The 14,926-nt window shown below is 39.2% G+C and overlaps 1 protein-coding gene across 2 annotated transcripts in view; it reads right to left on the minus strand.

Moving 5' to 3' along the window:
- Positions 1-1,994: 1,994 nt before the first annotated feature.
- Positions 1,995-14,926, minus strand: part of LONRF1 (LON peptidase N-terminal domain and ring finger 1) — a 33,623-nt gene continuing 20,691 nt past the window's right edge. For both annotated transcript variants that reach the window (XM_519609.8, XM_003311611.6), the window contains exons 8-12: positions 11,833-11,954; positions 9,274-9,432; positions 9,001-9,163; positions 5,823-5,975; positions 1,995-3,350 (exon numbers count right to left, since the gene is read on the minus strand). In XM_519609.8, the coding sequence (XP_519609.2) occupies positions 3,192-3,350; positions 5,823-5,975; positions 9,001-9,163; positions 9,274-9,432; positions 11,833-11,954 (756 nt within the window). In that variant the 3' untranslated portion in view covers positions 1,995-3,191. The remainder of the gene's footprint in view (positions 3,351-5,822; positions 5,976-9,000; positions 9,164-9,273; positions 9,433-11,832; positions 11,955-14,926) is intronic.

The raw sequence follows: 14,926 nt of genomic DNA on the forward strand, positions 1-14,926 counted from the left end.
GAGCCCCACCCCCTACTGAGTTGGCAGGGCAGGAGCCCCACACTCATGGATGCAGTTGCAGCCACCCAGCTATGGCTCCAGACCTCGGCATGCCTGCACTTCTGGAAGCCCCCCTGGCCCCACAGGCTCAGAAGTGCCTGCTCCTGCTTCTCCCCTCTCCTGACACCTGCTCCAATTCTGGAGCAAAGTTGAGGCTGAACCCGGGTGCTATCTCAACCTGGCTGGATGTGTGCATGCTAGGGGTGGTGCTGACACACCAGTCCCACCACCTTGACCCCCTTTGAATTTTGGGCACCAACAAGCAGGGGTGGGAGGCGAAGGGGGCACTGAGGGCGGTTTGGCACAAGCCTGCCGGTGCCTCTTGGTAGGAACAGCCTGGTTGCTGTGGATGGCATGCTGATGGTGGCAGGATGGAAAAGGGTGGGTCCTGGTGAAACCTCACCTTCAAGCCAGGGATGGCCTGAAGCCTGGGGCCTGAGCTGCCAGTTCCAGCTGGAGTCCACTGCCTGGAGTGAGTACATATGGAGCTTTTTCCCCAGCCCACCCATGGCTGCCCATGGACCGATCAGCACACACTTCCCCTCCTGAGCCCATAAAAACCCTAGACTCAGTAAGACTCAAACAGACCCTCAGGACTACCAGCTGCAGGAAGGAGCTATCCACTGTGGGTCTCCTTGACTCTTCTGGATGACCTGCTTGTGGAAAACAGCTACCCACTTCAGGTCTCTTCTCTGCTGAGAACTGGACACTCTATGGGATGACCTGCCTGTGGAAAAGAGCTACCCACTGAGGGTCTTCTCTCCACTGAAAGCTGGACACTCATCAGGAAGACCTGCCTGCAGAAAGGAGCTACCCACTTCGGGTCTCCTGAGAGCTGTTCTATCACTCAGTGAAGCTCCTCTCTGCTTTGCTCACCTTCCAGTTGTCTGTCCACCTCATTCTTCCTGGATGCAGGGAAAGAACTCAGGACTTGCTAAATGGTGAAACTGAAAGAACTATAACACAAACAGGGCTGAAACACGTACCCCCCTTGCCCCCCAACTCACCACATTGTGGGTGACAAGAAGAGCTACAGCTATTTGGGGAGTCTAGACCTAAGGGGTGCCTAAGCCAGGGCTGTGACACCCTCTTTGGAGCTCTGTGGTTCCTGGCATCTCCAAGCTTCTGGGTGCCACAGTGTTCCCCTTGTCCAGATGTGGGTGCCTGCAGTGGAAGCCACGTGGTGCATCTGGTCCAGCTGCAACCTCGCACGAAGGTGCCCACCCCAACACAGCAGCTGGTGTGCCTGGCTGTGTGCAGTGTCTGGACCCTGCATGCACTTGCCCACACACCCCTCGCTGCTCCGTGCCTGGTTCGCTCTTGGCAGGTGGGGGATCTGGGCTGGTAGCAAAAGCCAAGCACAGCCTGCCAGGCTGAGTGGCCAGAACAAGCCCAGTGGGCATGAGCATTACTCAGGCAGAAGGCACCACCGGCCACAGACATTTCTGGCTGGCAAAGTGCCACCCCAAGGATCCTGTGACAGGAAAATCACTTGAGCCCAGGAGTTTGAGGCTGCAGCAAGTTATGATTGTGCTACTGCATTCCAGCCTTGGCCATAGAGCAAGATCCTGTCTCAAAAAAAAAAAAAAAAAGATGATTGACTGACATTTGCAAAATCCTAGCTGAGGAACTGGGGGCAGAAACAGTCCAGTCTGTGTAACCAAGAGAAGTCTCAAATGGTGAGGCATCAAAGAAAGAATTTTAGCCTTACCCTAAAGGGACATGGATTTTTAAAAGGTTGAAAAATAGTGCTTTAGGGATGGTTCCGAGGCCTAAACCCTCAATAAATTGCTTTTTTTTTTCTCAAAAAATAAAAATGGCCAAAGTTTTTGGAAACCATAGCATATATCTAATGCCACCAAACCATAAGCAAAACTCATCTGTTCTTTAACATATGCAGTTTGGTTCTTCTACTGACTTGTTTTTATAACACTGACCTACAATTTAAGAAAAAGTATTAGGAATTTAGCTTTTATTCAAAATTAAATAAGCAAAAGCAAAAATTTTAAGAAACTTTTACAAATTACTTACATAAAAGAAAGTTAATAAGGACAGTCACAAATTTGCAACAAATAATTACAAAAGTTTCTAGGGCAGCATGAATATAAACCATGTTGCAGCATGGTGATCTAACTGTGATATGAATAAGGCATAACTAACATTTGCACCGAGACCAGAATTAAAAACAAAAACAAACTTTAAAAGCTTAGTTCTATATTAAACTTCTTCTCTTTTCCCAGATCCTTAATGGGTTTATACTATGCATTTTTTTTAAAACAAACACATCATGTCAAACTATAAATTACATAAATGGGCAGTTAATGTGAAAAGCCCCCTAAAATGTACAAACTAACTGGTACTGAATTGAGTTCTCCCTTTACCTTTATGTACAATTAAATGTAAACCATATTTTCACAGTTTTGAGTGTTTTATGAATAGATGCACAGTACCATGTCAGGTTTACAATTGTTCCTGAAAACTGGCTCTAGGTTCTGCATCCAATGCCTGTCGGCCACTGTGATGCAAGTATTTACATAAATAAGAAACTGTGTCATAGTCAATGGTCAAGACAGTTCAGCAAGAGCAGTATTTCCAACAAAGAATGATCCTCAACACAATATTTTACATACTTGTGCAAATATAAGCATTAGGACAGATATATCTGAGGCAAATTCAATTTGCAAAAACTTGTATCGCTACTCTTGTAAACTTGGGCAATAAATGACCCTCGGCAAGTTCTGCTCTCTATGGCTTTTTTGTTTGTTTGTTTTAAAATTTTAAAGCCAGAGAAAATGCACACACACTACCCAACCCCCACAAGCACACAAGCACACACGCACGCACACACGCACACGCACTCTCTCACAGACATAAAGAGTTCTTATTTCATTTTAGAGTATGGTACATAGTGCAACTTCACAATGTAGAGGTTCAACACACATTCAGTGCGTGTTTTTCTGTGCAAGTTCTTAGTGGTCTCAATCCTAGTTGAAGGTATTCATTTGCAGAACCACATGATTCAGGAGGTCGAAGGAAAAAGAAAAGTTTCATTAAATTTCTGAAACCAGCACTAGATGTGCAAAGGCAGCAGACAATCTGGCCATCAATGCAGCCAGATTAGGGTAACTTTAAAGGGAGATCCAAAGAGTTAGTTACTTAGATTGGTCTCTAGAAAAATAGGTCAGTATATGCTGTATCTTGGTCAACCGTTCTTTCAAAGACTTCATTGACAAAACCGACAGCTGGTATCGTGGATCTACAGGGAGAACTGCAAGAAGCCACCAACACCATGCAGGTCCATTAGGGGCTGCCTAAAAACAATGGACAGTTTATACCATTAATAAAACAAGGATTTATGTAACAACAGTAGCAAACCACCAAAAAATTACTATTTATTGAGCACTTGTACTATGTGCCAGGTGCTATCTCCAATGTCCTTAACAATTATGCAAAGTATAAAATGGGGGAAACTGAAGCTCAGCAATGTAATGCAAATTGTCCAAGATCTCTTGGCTCATATGTGGCAGAGCCGAGATTCAAATCTAGACCTGACTCTCCACAGTCAACACGCGCTCTTTCCTCCTATTACACTAGCAAGGCTTCTCGACCTCAGGCTACTGACACTTTGAGCCAGATAATTCTTTGTTGCATGTGGCTGTCCTATGCACTAGAGCACATTCAGCAGCATCTCTGATCTCTATCCACCAGATGCCAGTAGCACCTTCCCATCCAGCTGTAACAGCCAAAAATGTCTCCAGGTAATGCCAAATATCCTGTGGGGGCAACATGCCCCTAGTTGACAGCCACTTTCTTGAGCTATAGATTTAAAGCATTAAGAAATGTTAATTGAGATTTAAAATTTCCTCAAAGTATTATGGAACCCTTGGAAAGACAGAAGAAAAAGGCCCCAGCTTCCAATGTTGTTCAAAAAAGAAACATATCTCCAGTGAAAAGGTCCTGGTAATGCTGTGAGGGCTGACTATTGGCTATTGAAACAACTAGAAATTTCCATAGAAGGACTTGTAAGCCACCTTCACTGAACCTTAAATTGCTATTTATCGGACTTAAAATATAAAGCTTCAGAATGACAAAAGGAGCTACAACATCAGTGCTCATCTCAGTAGGCCCCTCTAGAATCAGATTCGGTTTCTGTATTTGTGTATTGTCCGCTGTCAGCTAAGCATTGCTACCTCCTCATCTGCATTCCACAGACATTACAAACTGTCTCCTAAAATCCCCTCCGCCATAGGGTTCCAGGTTAGAGTTGGCCGATGAAAGGCACTCTTGTTGGGTGTGGAAGCTGGAAGAGAAGCCATTATCCCCTGAAGATTGTTGCAAAGTGTGGGCAGGAACTTTCCAGAGAGCTCCTGGAAACCCCTTTCTCCACTGCTGTAGACTGAGATAGTGGTGCGGACTTGCTGGGATTCCTAAGAATTATAGCCACTTCCCCACTAGTTCTTCAGAAGCACGCTGTTGGCTGTTTCTGATGCAGGATCTCTGGTGGCAGATTCCCTGACTTCTGTAGGTGACATCCCTGACCTTCACTCCCACAGCTCTCCCAACTACTATATGAAGTCTACATCCTACATCAAACCCTTCATTCTGGGAAAATGAAGGGTGGTTGCTTTTGCTTTCCTGCCCAAATCCTAACTCACACAACACTGCTAACAGAAAGCAGTGATAGAAGACAGGATAATAAAAGGCAAGGGTGGTGAAGGTGGTGGAAAAGTTATGCTGAATTTTTCTATAAGCTGTTTTGTTATTTAAAATTTCTTATTCAATATTGTTCTTATCAAAGCCCATTTCTATGATGTTTAATCAGATTCAAGTAATCAGTTAAAACAAATAGATGGCAACTGATAATATGCTAAACAGAATGAATACTAAATTTGGAGATGGCCTAATGTTGGTGTTTCAAGTTCAGGTGAAGGATTCAATTGGGATTCTGACAAATGTAGACCAACCCTTGAAAACGGGAATGAGGCAGTGTGCATTACAATGAGATCTATTATCTCTCCATCTTCACATATTTACTGACAGCCATTCCTTTGTAAAATCTATCACCTTCTGATCAAAAACATTTAATTCAATTCAAAATGCTACGATGCCTAAAACATAGTGCTTTAGTAACTCTATGATCAGATTTTCCAGGAGCCAGACCCTTCTTTTATGCCTCCTGCAGTTTTGCTTGCACAGAAAGTAACAGATACACATTCATTAGACTAAGCTTAAGTGTAAACCCTAAGTACCAGCAAGACTAAAAGAATAATAGTTTCATGAGAAGCGAGGTATTAAACATGAAGAGACAAAAATGAATTGAAGTGGTTGGGTCAAATGTTGGGAGATACAAAGAAAGGTGAGAAAAGATGTTTCAAATATATAGAAAATGGTAAGTCTCTCTGCTGTCAAAGAATAACAGCAACAGGCGATGGGCTCAAAGGCATGGTTAGTTGTCCCACAGTCACAGTTTCTAGATAGTAATATCCCGTTTTTAATTCCTTACCCACTCCTAAAAATCCTCTTAAGGACTTGCTCCCTCTCTGGCACTCTCTCCTACAGGCATCTCAGCTGACACGTATTTCCAGCCTCTATCTGTACGGAATGTAGTGGAGACCACTGCTCTAGAGAACTCATGATTGCAAAGATGAGGTGGGGCTGGGGCGGGGGAGGGGACAGTCAAAGAAAAAGTAGTGCAGAAAGGACAATAAGAAAACAAATGTAGAAGTGTGCAAATTTGGGTTTATAAAAAAGTGACTTTTGGAAGAACAGAAAAGCCACCATACCTGAAGGTTTTCCTCCCTCTCGGGCATTGATCCGAAGTGCTGAAGAATTTGGCTTCGAAATCTGTCTCTTAAATTCTGAAACCAGCTGCAGGCTTGAGAGTAAACCAAATCATGAAGCTCTCTGAGATTCTTAATCTCATCTTCATTCTCAACCTAGAAATACAATAGTCAGTAAGACTTCTGTGTCTAATCCCCCGTCCATATGCCATATGCCAACCGACACAAATGGAAAAAGGAATCAGAAGAACAGGGCAATACCTGTTTCAGTGCTGACGTCCCAGAGAGTATTATTCCTATGCTTTTAATACATATTTCTGTCTCATATAGGGCTGACCAGACTAAAGAAAGACAGCAAGGCCTGACCTATGCCTAACCTTGCTGACTTAGCAGTGCAATATTGCAGAACCCTACAACAGCCCCCAAGTGGGAAGAGTAAGATTGAGAGTGAGTTCTGGTTCAGAGGTCTAATTTGGAATTCCATTTGTCTTTATGGATCAATGGTTTTTGAAAGCAGTGGAACAAAAAAGTGGATGATAGTTGCTACAAAAAAAGAAAAGATAAGTAGTTAGGGTGTAGATGACATGACAGAAAGTAGTAACAGGAGGAGTCCAGGCACAGTTACATCTTTTACTAGGGAACTGGGTCAAAACACAAAAACAAACAAAAAGCTACAACAAATAAGTTAGCATATAAAGCCAGTACGTCAGAGAGTCAATTACACAATGATGAGCTTCTGCTGGCAAAGCCCAAGGCTATGGCTACCTCTGGAACCCCTCAGTGTATTCTTTAGACTACTGGGTCACCAAACTGCAAATGTAAAATTAATTGCATCAGGCTTCCAGCCTGAGATAGAAGAGTAGTCTCAGAGAACACAGGTGGGAAGATCTAAGTTTAACTCATCCATCTTATATTGATTTCTTTAATGCACACTTACATCCCACTTGCTACGTGCCAGGTCGTGCTCTGTCTCATATGCACAAACTCATCTGAAAAAATACCAGGCCTGACTCAGCCTTTCATACTTCAAGGATGACTCATTTAAAAACAACAAAGGGACTCGGAAAACATTTCGAAATATAAAAATAAGACTACAGCACACCAGAGACAAAAAAGCAAACTTTTTACTTTTGAAAGATTTGAAATGAAAACTAAAGTTTAAAGAGCATCTGTTTTTTGCATAACAATGTGAATGTACTTAATGCCACTGAAGTGTGCACTCAAAGATGGTTAAAATGGTAAATTCTATGTATATTTTACCACAATAAAAATAAACTTTTAAAAAAGGTAGAGGAGCCACACAATTGAAGAATCTTGGTCCTGAAATGACTATACATGATTCAGGCCCTTGCTAACATACATTGATAGGAGCAAGAAACAAACTTATGCCTTGTTAAATCTTTTTTTTTTTTTTTAAAGCATCTGCTTTGCACCCTCACAAAATTCAAGAAAACAAATGACAGGATCTGGTAAACAAGGAATGATAACAATTATAAGCGTCTGTGATGAAAAACGGAGCTGGCCAAAAAGCAGGCAGAGACGCTTTTAAAGTCTCTGCCTGCTTTTTGGCCAGCTCCATTTTAAAAGCAAGCTTTTAAAGTCAAGGAACTTTACTGTGATAATTTTAACAGAACTTAAAATTTCATTAGAAGTCACAGAAAACAGAATTAATATAAGAAGAGGAAAATTTGCTATATAAAACAAATTTGAGAAGGTTTTCCAGAATGGACAAGAAAATCATTATATAGATGAAGACATTATGATGAGAAAAGATTTCTAGACATTCCGAGGACCAAAGAGGACTCGTTTATAAATATCATATCTGTAATACTTTTAGAATGTGATTCTATTGCCTACATGTTTATAAGTATTAATACATATAGTCATGTAATTTAGCCATATACTCAAGTGATTTTGTCATCAAATCCAATATGTGACGACATAAATTTACACAAAACTGAAATACAGTTATTAACTTTACAAAGAAGAACCTTTAGCAAGTGATTCCATTAACCAAGTATGCCTAAGGCATAGATTATATCAATCAACTCAAAATTTCAACTCACACAATACTTTCGGCCAACTGCACAAGACAAAGTACCCCCATAGCATTTTTATAATAAGATAGGACTGCCAACGTCAGACTAATCAGGTTTACCAACAGAGAGCCAAATGGCATAGTGATAAAGCTCAGAGTCTGAGTCAGAGAGTTTGTTTTAACCATTTTTGTTACATTATCTATAGGCTCTCAGGCAAATTAATTAACACCTCTCAATTGTACTTTCCTCATCTACTATTTCATAGAGTTGTGAAAATTCTATGAGTTAATGTTTGTGAAAATACCTAATGCCAATATCCAATAAATGTTGAGGAAATGAAGGGCCTCAACAGATCAATGAACAAGTGAAGGGATAAGATCTATGTTTTTATAATGCCTTTCCAAAAGAAGTTGCCTTCAATTTGGTATTTGTAGCATCATAAGTCACTTTTCCGGTTCCTAAACTAACTGCAGTAGGTAAACTGGGTATTGCAAACATCAAAAGGGCCACAGTAACCCTATTCTAGAAAGACATCACAAAAACCCTACCCTGTTAAGATATCACCAACATGTACACTGGCAGTGCTTTCTATGTCTGCCCCAGGGTCTTCACACAGCATTCAACTCTATTTTATCATTAAGGTTATCTTAGGCACAAGAACAATCTTAATATATAAAACAATTCTTATAAGATTTGATGTGTTTACATTTACATCAAATTTCAATCTACTAATTCCATCAGCTTCAACTACTAATACATTCAATAAAACAGGGCAGAAATGTAAACCTTTCAAAACTTAGATGGGTTGGAAGTTCAACTTACTCAACCACTATTGTTAAGTACCTATCAGGTGTATACACACATGCACATGTGTACATATACACATACATTCTAGGCACTGGGCTGGTTGTTAAGCCTGCAGAAATAAAGAGAATCTATGTTCTAGTCTTCCAAGTTCTCTTAGAATGTGCAACAGTTTCAGAGCAAGATACGAAAAACGTAACTTGGAGCACATTCTCATCACAGTGGTAAGGCTGTCTGATAAGAACTGGTTCATGCACCTAGACAATAGCCTGCATGCCTGTACCAATCCCTGGAACAGGATATACGAAAGTATGCTGGCAAAGCACATTTTAAAATACCTTAACATCTTCCAGATATTCAATGTCGGCAGTGCAATATCCATCTTTCATTCCTCTTTTTAAAACCCTAAACCGCTTTCCTCCAACTGTATCAACCACAGACCTTCCATCCGGTAAGAAATGCACGTTTCTAATTTGTAACATACAACCATAATCTGCAAAACTAAAAGAAAACCTTGATTAGTAACAAAGTTGAAACATAAACATGCAAGTTCTCATCCATATTGAGAGGTCTAACATAAACACAAATATTTAGGTTCACAAAAAGCATACCTATTTTGTGTATCACTGACACACATGCCAAACTGTTTGGTTCCAGTCTGTATACTTCTTCGAATCATCAATCTATATCTTGGCTCAAATACATGGAGAGGGCAAGGCACAGTGGGGTAGGCCATAGTGCAAACAAATATTGGAACATTCTTGGTCAAGCTAAGGGAAAAACAGTTTAATTATTAGAATTCATACAAGAAAAATATTACCGAACACATACAAAAAATGAGTGAGGTTTATAACAGTAATGAACTAATGTAAAGCAAAAAAAGAATTAGTTCTAAATAAGGTGGTTTTCATTCTTGGCAAGAACAAGAATCAGCACCCCGTTCATTAAGCTCACACTGATGAATTATTAATACTAAAAATCTGCTGTGATCCTCTTATTTATAAGAGTAAACTGAATTTTAAGATACCAGATTATCTTACAGAGCTAAGTATGTTTATGAATCAAGAGAATTTATGATAAGTAATATTTTATATTAAAATCTGTTTTAAATATTTATAACATGACAATAAATACCTTTCATCCAAACACTCATAGTTACTCTTAGATAACAAGAAAAAGTGAACTCCCACAACAAAGAGCAAATAATTAAAAATTCTTAGCCATTATTTTCAAACGCAAGGATAAGAAAACATATTTTGATGAGATAACATTTTTTCCAAGTAATTAAAATGATATAACATTTTTCATTGCCAGATTGGTAGAAAGAAAGAGAAGGATAAAGGCAATGCCCAGTTCTGTCTGAGGTATGGGAAAAATGGCAGCATGGGGGCAGTCTGAAACAGCACAGGCACGCTAAAGAACATGGCTACAGACAGCAGAAACCTTACGTTGTTGGCAGGAAATGTTCATGTTCTTGGAACCAACCAGCTTATTTTCAGACATAAGCAGGCAAGTGCTATATGAATGTTCACTGTAGCAATGTGGATAGTAACCAAATTGTAGAATCATAAAGAGGAGACTAGTAAGATCAATTATGGTACATCCATAAAACGGAATACTATGTTTCCATTAAAAGATGATGTGTATGAACTGAATTAGAAGAAATGCTTATATTAATGAGAGGAGCAGGTTTTAGATACTGATCATGAATAACATGATCCCATCTTTGTTTAAAGCCTATTTATACATACTACATTCAAGTTTGGAAATATGTATGCCAAAATGCCAATAGTTGATTCCCTTTGGGTTGCAGATTATGGCTTTTTTTAAAAGCTCATTTGTATTTTTGAGTTTTTTTCAAAATGACCATCAATTACTTATATAAACATAAGGTGAAACATGTTTAAAATATGTGTTTTAAGAAACAGCCCCATTAGCAAGCAGCTGGACACCCTGTCGCTTCTCTTCTCTCCAATGCGCAGCTCTCTCTGTGTGTCTCCCTCCTCTGTCCTTTGAGTCTACCACTCTTCCGTGGGCGGGCTGGTTGTGTCACCATGTTTAAATTTTCAAAAGTAGAACTGCAGTTTTCTTAAATCTAGATGCTTCAGCACTGATCAGAAAGGTTCATAATTGTCACATCATTTTATAAACCACACAATAAAATATCAATTCTGTGAGAAGACAAATCAATATCTATTTCTATAAAGAGTGGAAATCTTTCTTCTGTGGAAGGCACCTGGCTCACTGAAGACATCTGATGGGCACATGTTGATAAAGGAGTCTACAAGCACAGCTTTTCTTAGAAAGTGACATACAAAATGTTCAATTTATATTTTGAAAATCAATGGAAACAAAAAGTTGTTAAAACAGCATATACAAATTATAATTTTGTTTTTTAGTGTGTTCAATTAAAAGAGAGTAAAAGAAATAAAGAAATTAAAAACCCATTAATAAAATTTAAAGAGACCCAAGTGACTGCACAAGAGGGAAAGACATTTAGGGAAAAGAAAGGGAGAAAAACGGGAAAGAAAAACAGAAAAGGGACAACAAGCAATGCCTGGCCCTGCCTACCCAGCTCCATCAGCTGCTGTGTTCTTTGCAGAGTGGTCTGCCTTACCGAATCCCATAGTTACCTCCGAGATTTTCACCCTCCCGACACCAACTCAGTTGTGCTCCCAGTCAGTATCTTCATTAATTGAGGATTTGGCCCTGAACACCCCTCTTGCAATTTCAGTCTCAGATCTCAAAGTTTGGAAAGCCCCCTTCCGGGCCTCCATGTGACAGAAAATCCCCTGCTAATCTAGGCTACTGACCCTCAACCTTCCTCTTGCCCTACCATGACACATGAGAGCCGCCATCACCACCAATGTCACTGTCACCAGCGCCCCCTCTCTATTTCCCATTCCACTGCCTGATGGCACTGTAGGAAATTCCTCCCCCGCCTAAAATACTGCTTTAGCCCACAGAGCTGAGTCAATAACTCCCTATAAAACATCCGGCTGTTACCAAGTGAAGTTTTATAAGATTCTGTCTGTTGAGGACCACGGAAACAGACCAATACTTCTTGACTAGACTGAGATGAACTAAAGACAGGATCCAGCTTGCGGTGAGGTTTTTCCTTACTATTAAAGGGTAGTAGTTCATAATTTTTTTTATGAGAAGAAACTTACTGTGAGAGTTCAGCAGTTTCTTCATCATATATTTTTTTTCTCTCAGACAGTTCATCAGGCAGATACTTCACTATTAATTCTTCCAACAGCTGTGTGACACAGTACCTCCTATCTGCTAGATACTAAAAGACAATATTATTTTACATTCCAGCAGTGGTTTTCCTACAGTATAAAACAGGCAACACAGTTAACTGATATATTAAAGCCTTTATTACATACTTATACCATCAATTCTGGATTAATTAGTGAGGGGAACATTACAATGGATGATGCTAAGCAAAAAAACCTGTCTGAGGCTTTGCACAAGAGCAGTAAAGATAGTTGGCTGCAACCTGAACCAAGCCCTGTACAGAAGAACTGCTTCCTGCTGTGACCACAGCTTCTCTATTAGCCGCAGAGGGCCCTGCCCCGCCGTCTTCCACAACAGAGGCCCTTTTCCACCTGACAGCTCATGGGCACTAAACTATCATTTTAACTGAGATACAAAAAGGGGATAAGGAATAAATAAAATAACACATTTGCCTTATTTAAGAAAAGCAAAACATCTGTTTTGTTCCCAATTTCAGACACAGTCTCTAGATAAATTTTCTTTCAGATTTTTCTTCCATTGTCACCCACTATTGAGTAGAGGAGCGGACCTCAACTCTGTCCTTGAGTGACCCAAGGAAGGTGCGTTTCTTGGGACACTATCACTCAGACCCTTATCAAGATAGTGCTTTTCCTGTATGATCCATCCACCCCAGCTCTATATAAAATCTTACATTTGCGCTGACCCCCAAATACTCTGAAAAAGTACTATCCTCATGCATTTTTGTGTTATTCTCTATTCCAACTTACAAAAGCCATCTCTCTCACTCCTGCTTATGCAAAACATATCTATCCTTCAAGGTCTGACTCCAATTTTACCTTTTTCACAAACTCTTCCTTAATTATTTTTTTCTCTCCCAAGAACCCATATTTTACTGTTTTTACCACATAGTAGGCATTGTAGCGTGTAGTATATGTACACAGATATATTACATCTCTGTAGTTAAACTAAAAATTGCTTAGGGTAGGGCCAGGGACATGGTCAGGGTGTATGCACAGAACTTTGTACAAAGAAAATGCCCAATACATATTTATTTCATAAAATTAGTGAGGAAAACCTCCTGGGAAACTATCACAAGATGAAGCCATCCTTGGATCTGCAGTCAGTAAAAGCAAGGGTTTTGTCATTATCCAATGAAGAGTAGATAGGGAAATGCGAGAGGTTGGGAAATTGGTGGTGGTTTTCAAAGTTTAGCATGAATCACGGCTTGTTAAAATACAGACTACTGAGCCCTACGCCAGAGTCTCTGAGCATCTGGGGTAGGGTCCAAGAATCTATGTTTCTAACAAGTTGTCAGGAGACAGATGCTGCTGGTCAGGGGAGCATGGGGAGAGGTGGCCTTGGGCAGGTAGTATATACACAGATAATAAGTGTTTATCACAAAATTAATCAAATTAGCTATCATAAAAGCAATTCCATTATCATTTTCTATTAAGTTAATAAAGATGTTTAAACATCTAGGGAAATACAGCCACTCTTACATTACTGATAAAAATCTCAATAATTGTAACATTTCTGGGGATGAGGCAATCCAACAATTGGTTTTAAGGGCTTTATAAATATATGGCTTTTGATCCAATAATTCACCTCCCAAAAATTTAACCTAAGGAAATGGTTATTGCCTTACTTAAGAAAAGCAAAACATCTGTTTTGTTCCCAATTTCAGACACAGTCTGCAGATAATTTTTCTTTCAAATTTTTCTTCCATTGTCACCCACTACTGAGTAGAGGAGCAGACCTCAACTCTGTCCTTGAGTGACAGATATATAATATCTGTCATAATATCTTCGATTACATAAAGATGCATAAAATCATTCATTTTAAATGATGTTGGCAAAAGCATAGTATATTAAAAAGAGAACAAGAAACCTTATATATCCAACAACAAAGCAATGTTAAATCACTGGACTATTATGCTGCTATAAAAACCATGTATCTAAAATAGATGGAAATGGAAAAATGAGCAAAATAAAATGACAAGTAGGAAAAATGTAAAACTGAACAGCATACCAATTTTTTTTTAAAGTATATGTATTTTGAATTTACAAATTATACTATGCAGGGTATCTTCAAAGTTGGAAACAGGATATTGCTAAATAGTATGTTAGTTATACTTTCAAAAAATATGCTTAGTATATATTTTTCAATCTCCAGACATTTTTTAAAGAGGGAATATCCCTAATCAAAGCAATAGATCTAATATTATGCCAAAAACCGCAATTACTTTTGCACCAACCTAACAGTTAATCTGGAAAAACAAGCATCATAGTTATCCTGGGGGGTATTTAAATAAAGTCTGGAAAAATAGCATGTTTACAGTACTTCATCTAAAAACATTGAGCATATTAGCTAAAAATGTAACTAACAAACTCTTTTAATAAATTTATCTGATGTTTCCTGACTTTGAGAAAATTCTAAATATGCTTTTGTTTTACATATCAGCTTGTTATATATGTAAGACACATATCAAATATAATAACACACACGCTATTATGACATCCGTACTGAGTTGTTTTCTATACAGGAAATACTGTATGTATATTCATAACGGTTTTATGAATTTTTCAATTCATATTTGGAAGATACTTTTTTTTAAGCAATCCTGTCAATCATCAGAGACAGAATCACTTTCCCCAATCAATGCTACAAACTGCAATTGCCTCTCAGAATCGTAGGCTTTAGCCTGACAGTAGGTGATCTGCAGTCACTCAAGCATGATTAAGAGGGTGCTCTCTTCTCATCAATTAGAGAAGACATCCACTGAGATCTAGCTACTTTCCTATCACAGGTTATTAGCACTGATCACTGACTCTACAAGAAGGGGAATAGGAAGCTGTACCTCCCTCTCTTCTTTCCAATCTACCACTTTTCTAGAGCTGCATTGCCCAATGTCGCAGCCATTAGTCACATGTGCCTACTTAAATTTAAGTTAATAAAATGTAAATATAGTTCCTCAGTCACACTAGCCATATTTAAAAGCTTAATAGGCAAACATGGCTAATGGCT

This window comes from Pan troglodytes, chromosome 7 (genome assembly GCF_028858775.2).
Source record: "Pan troglodytes isolate AG18354 chromosome 7, NHGRI_mPanTro3-v2.0_pri, whole genome shotgun sequence".
Classification (NCBI taxonomy): Eukaryota; Metazoa; Chordata; class Mammalia; order Primates; family Hominidae; genus Pan; species Pan troglodytes.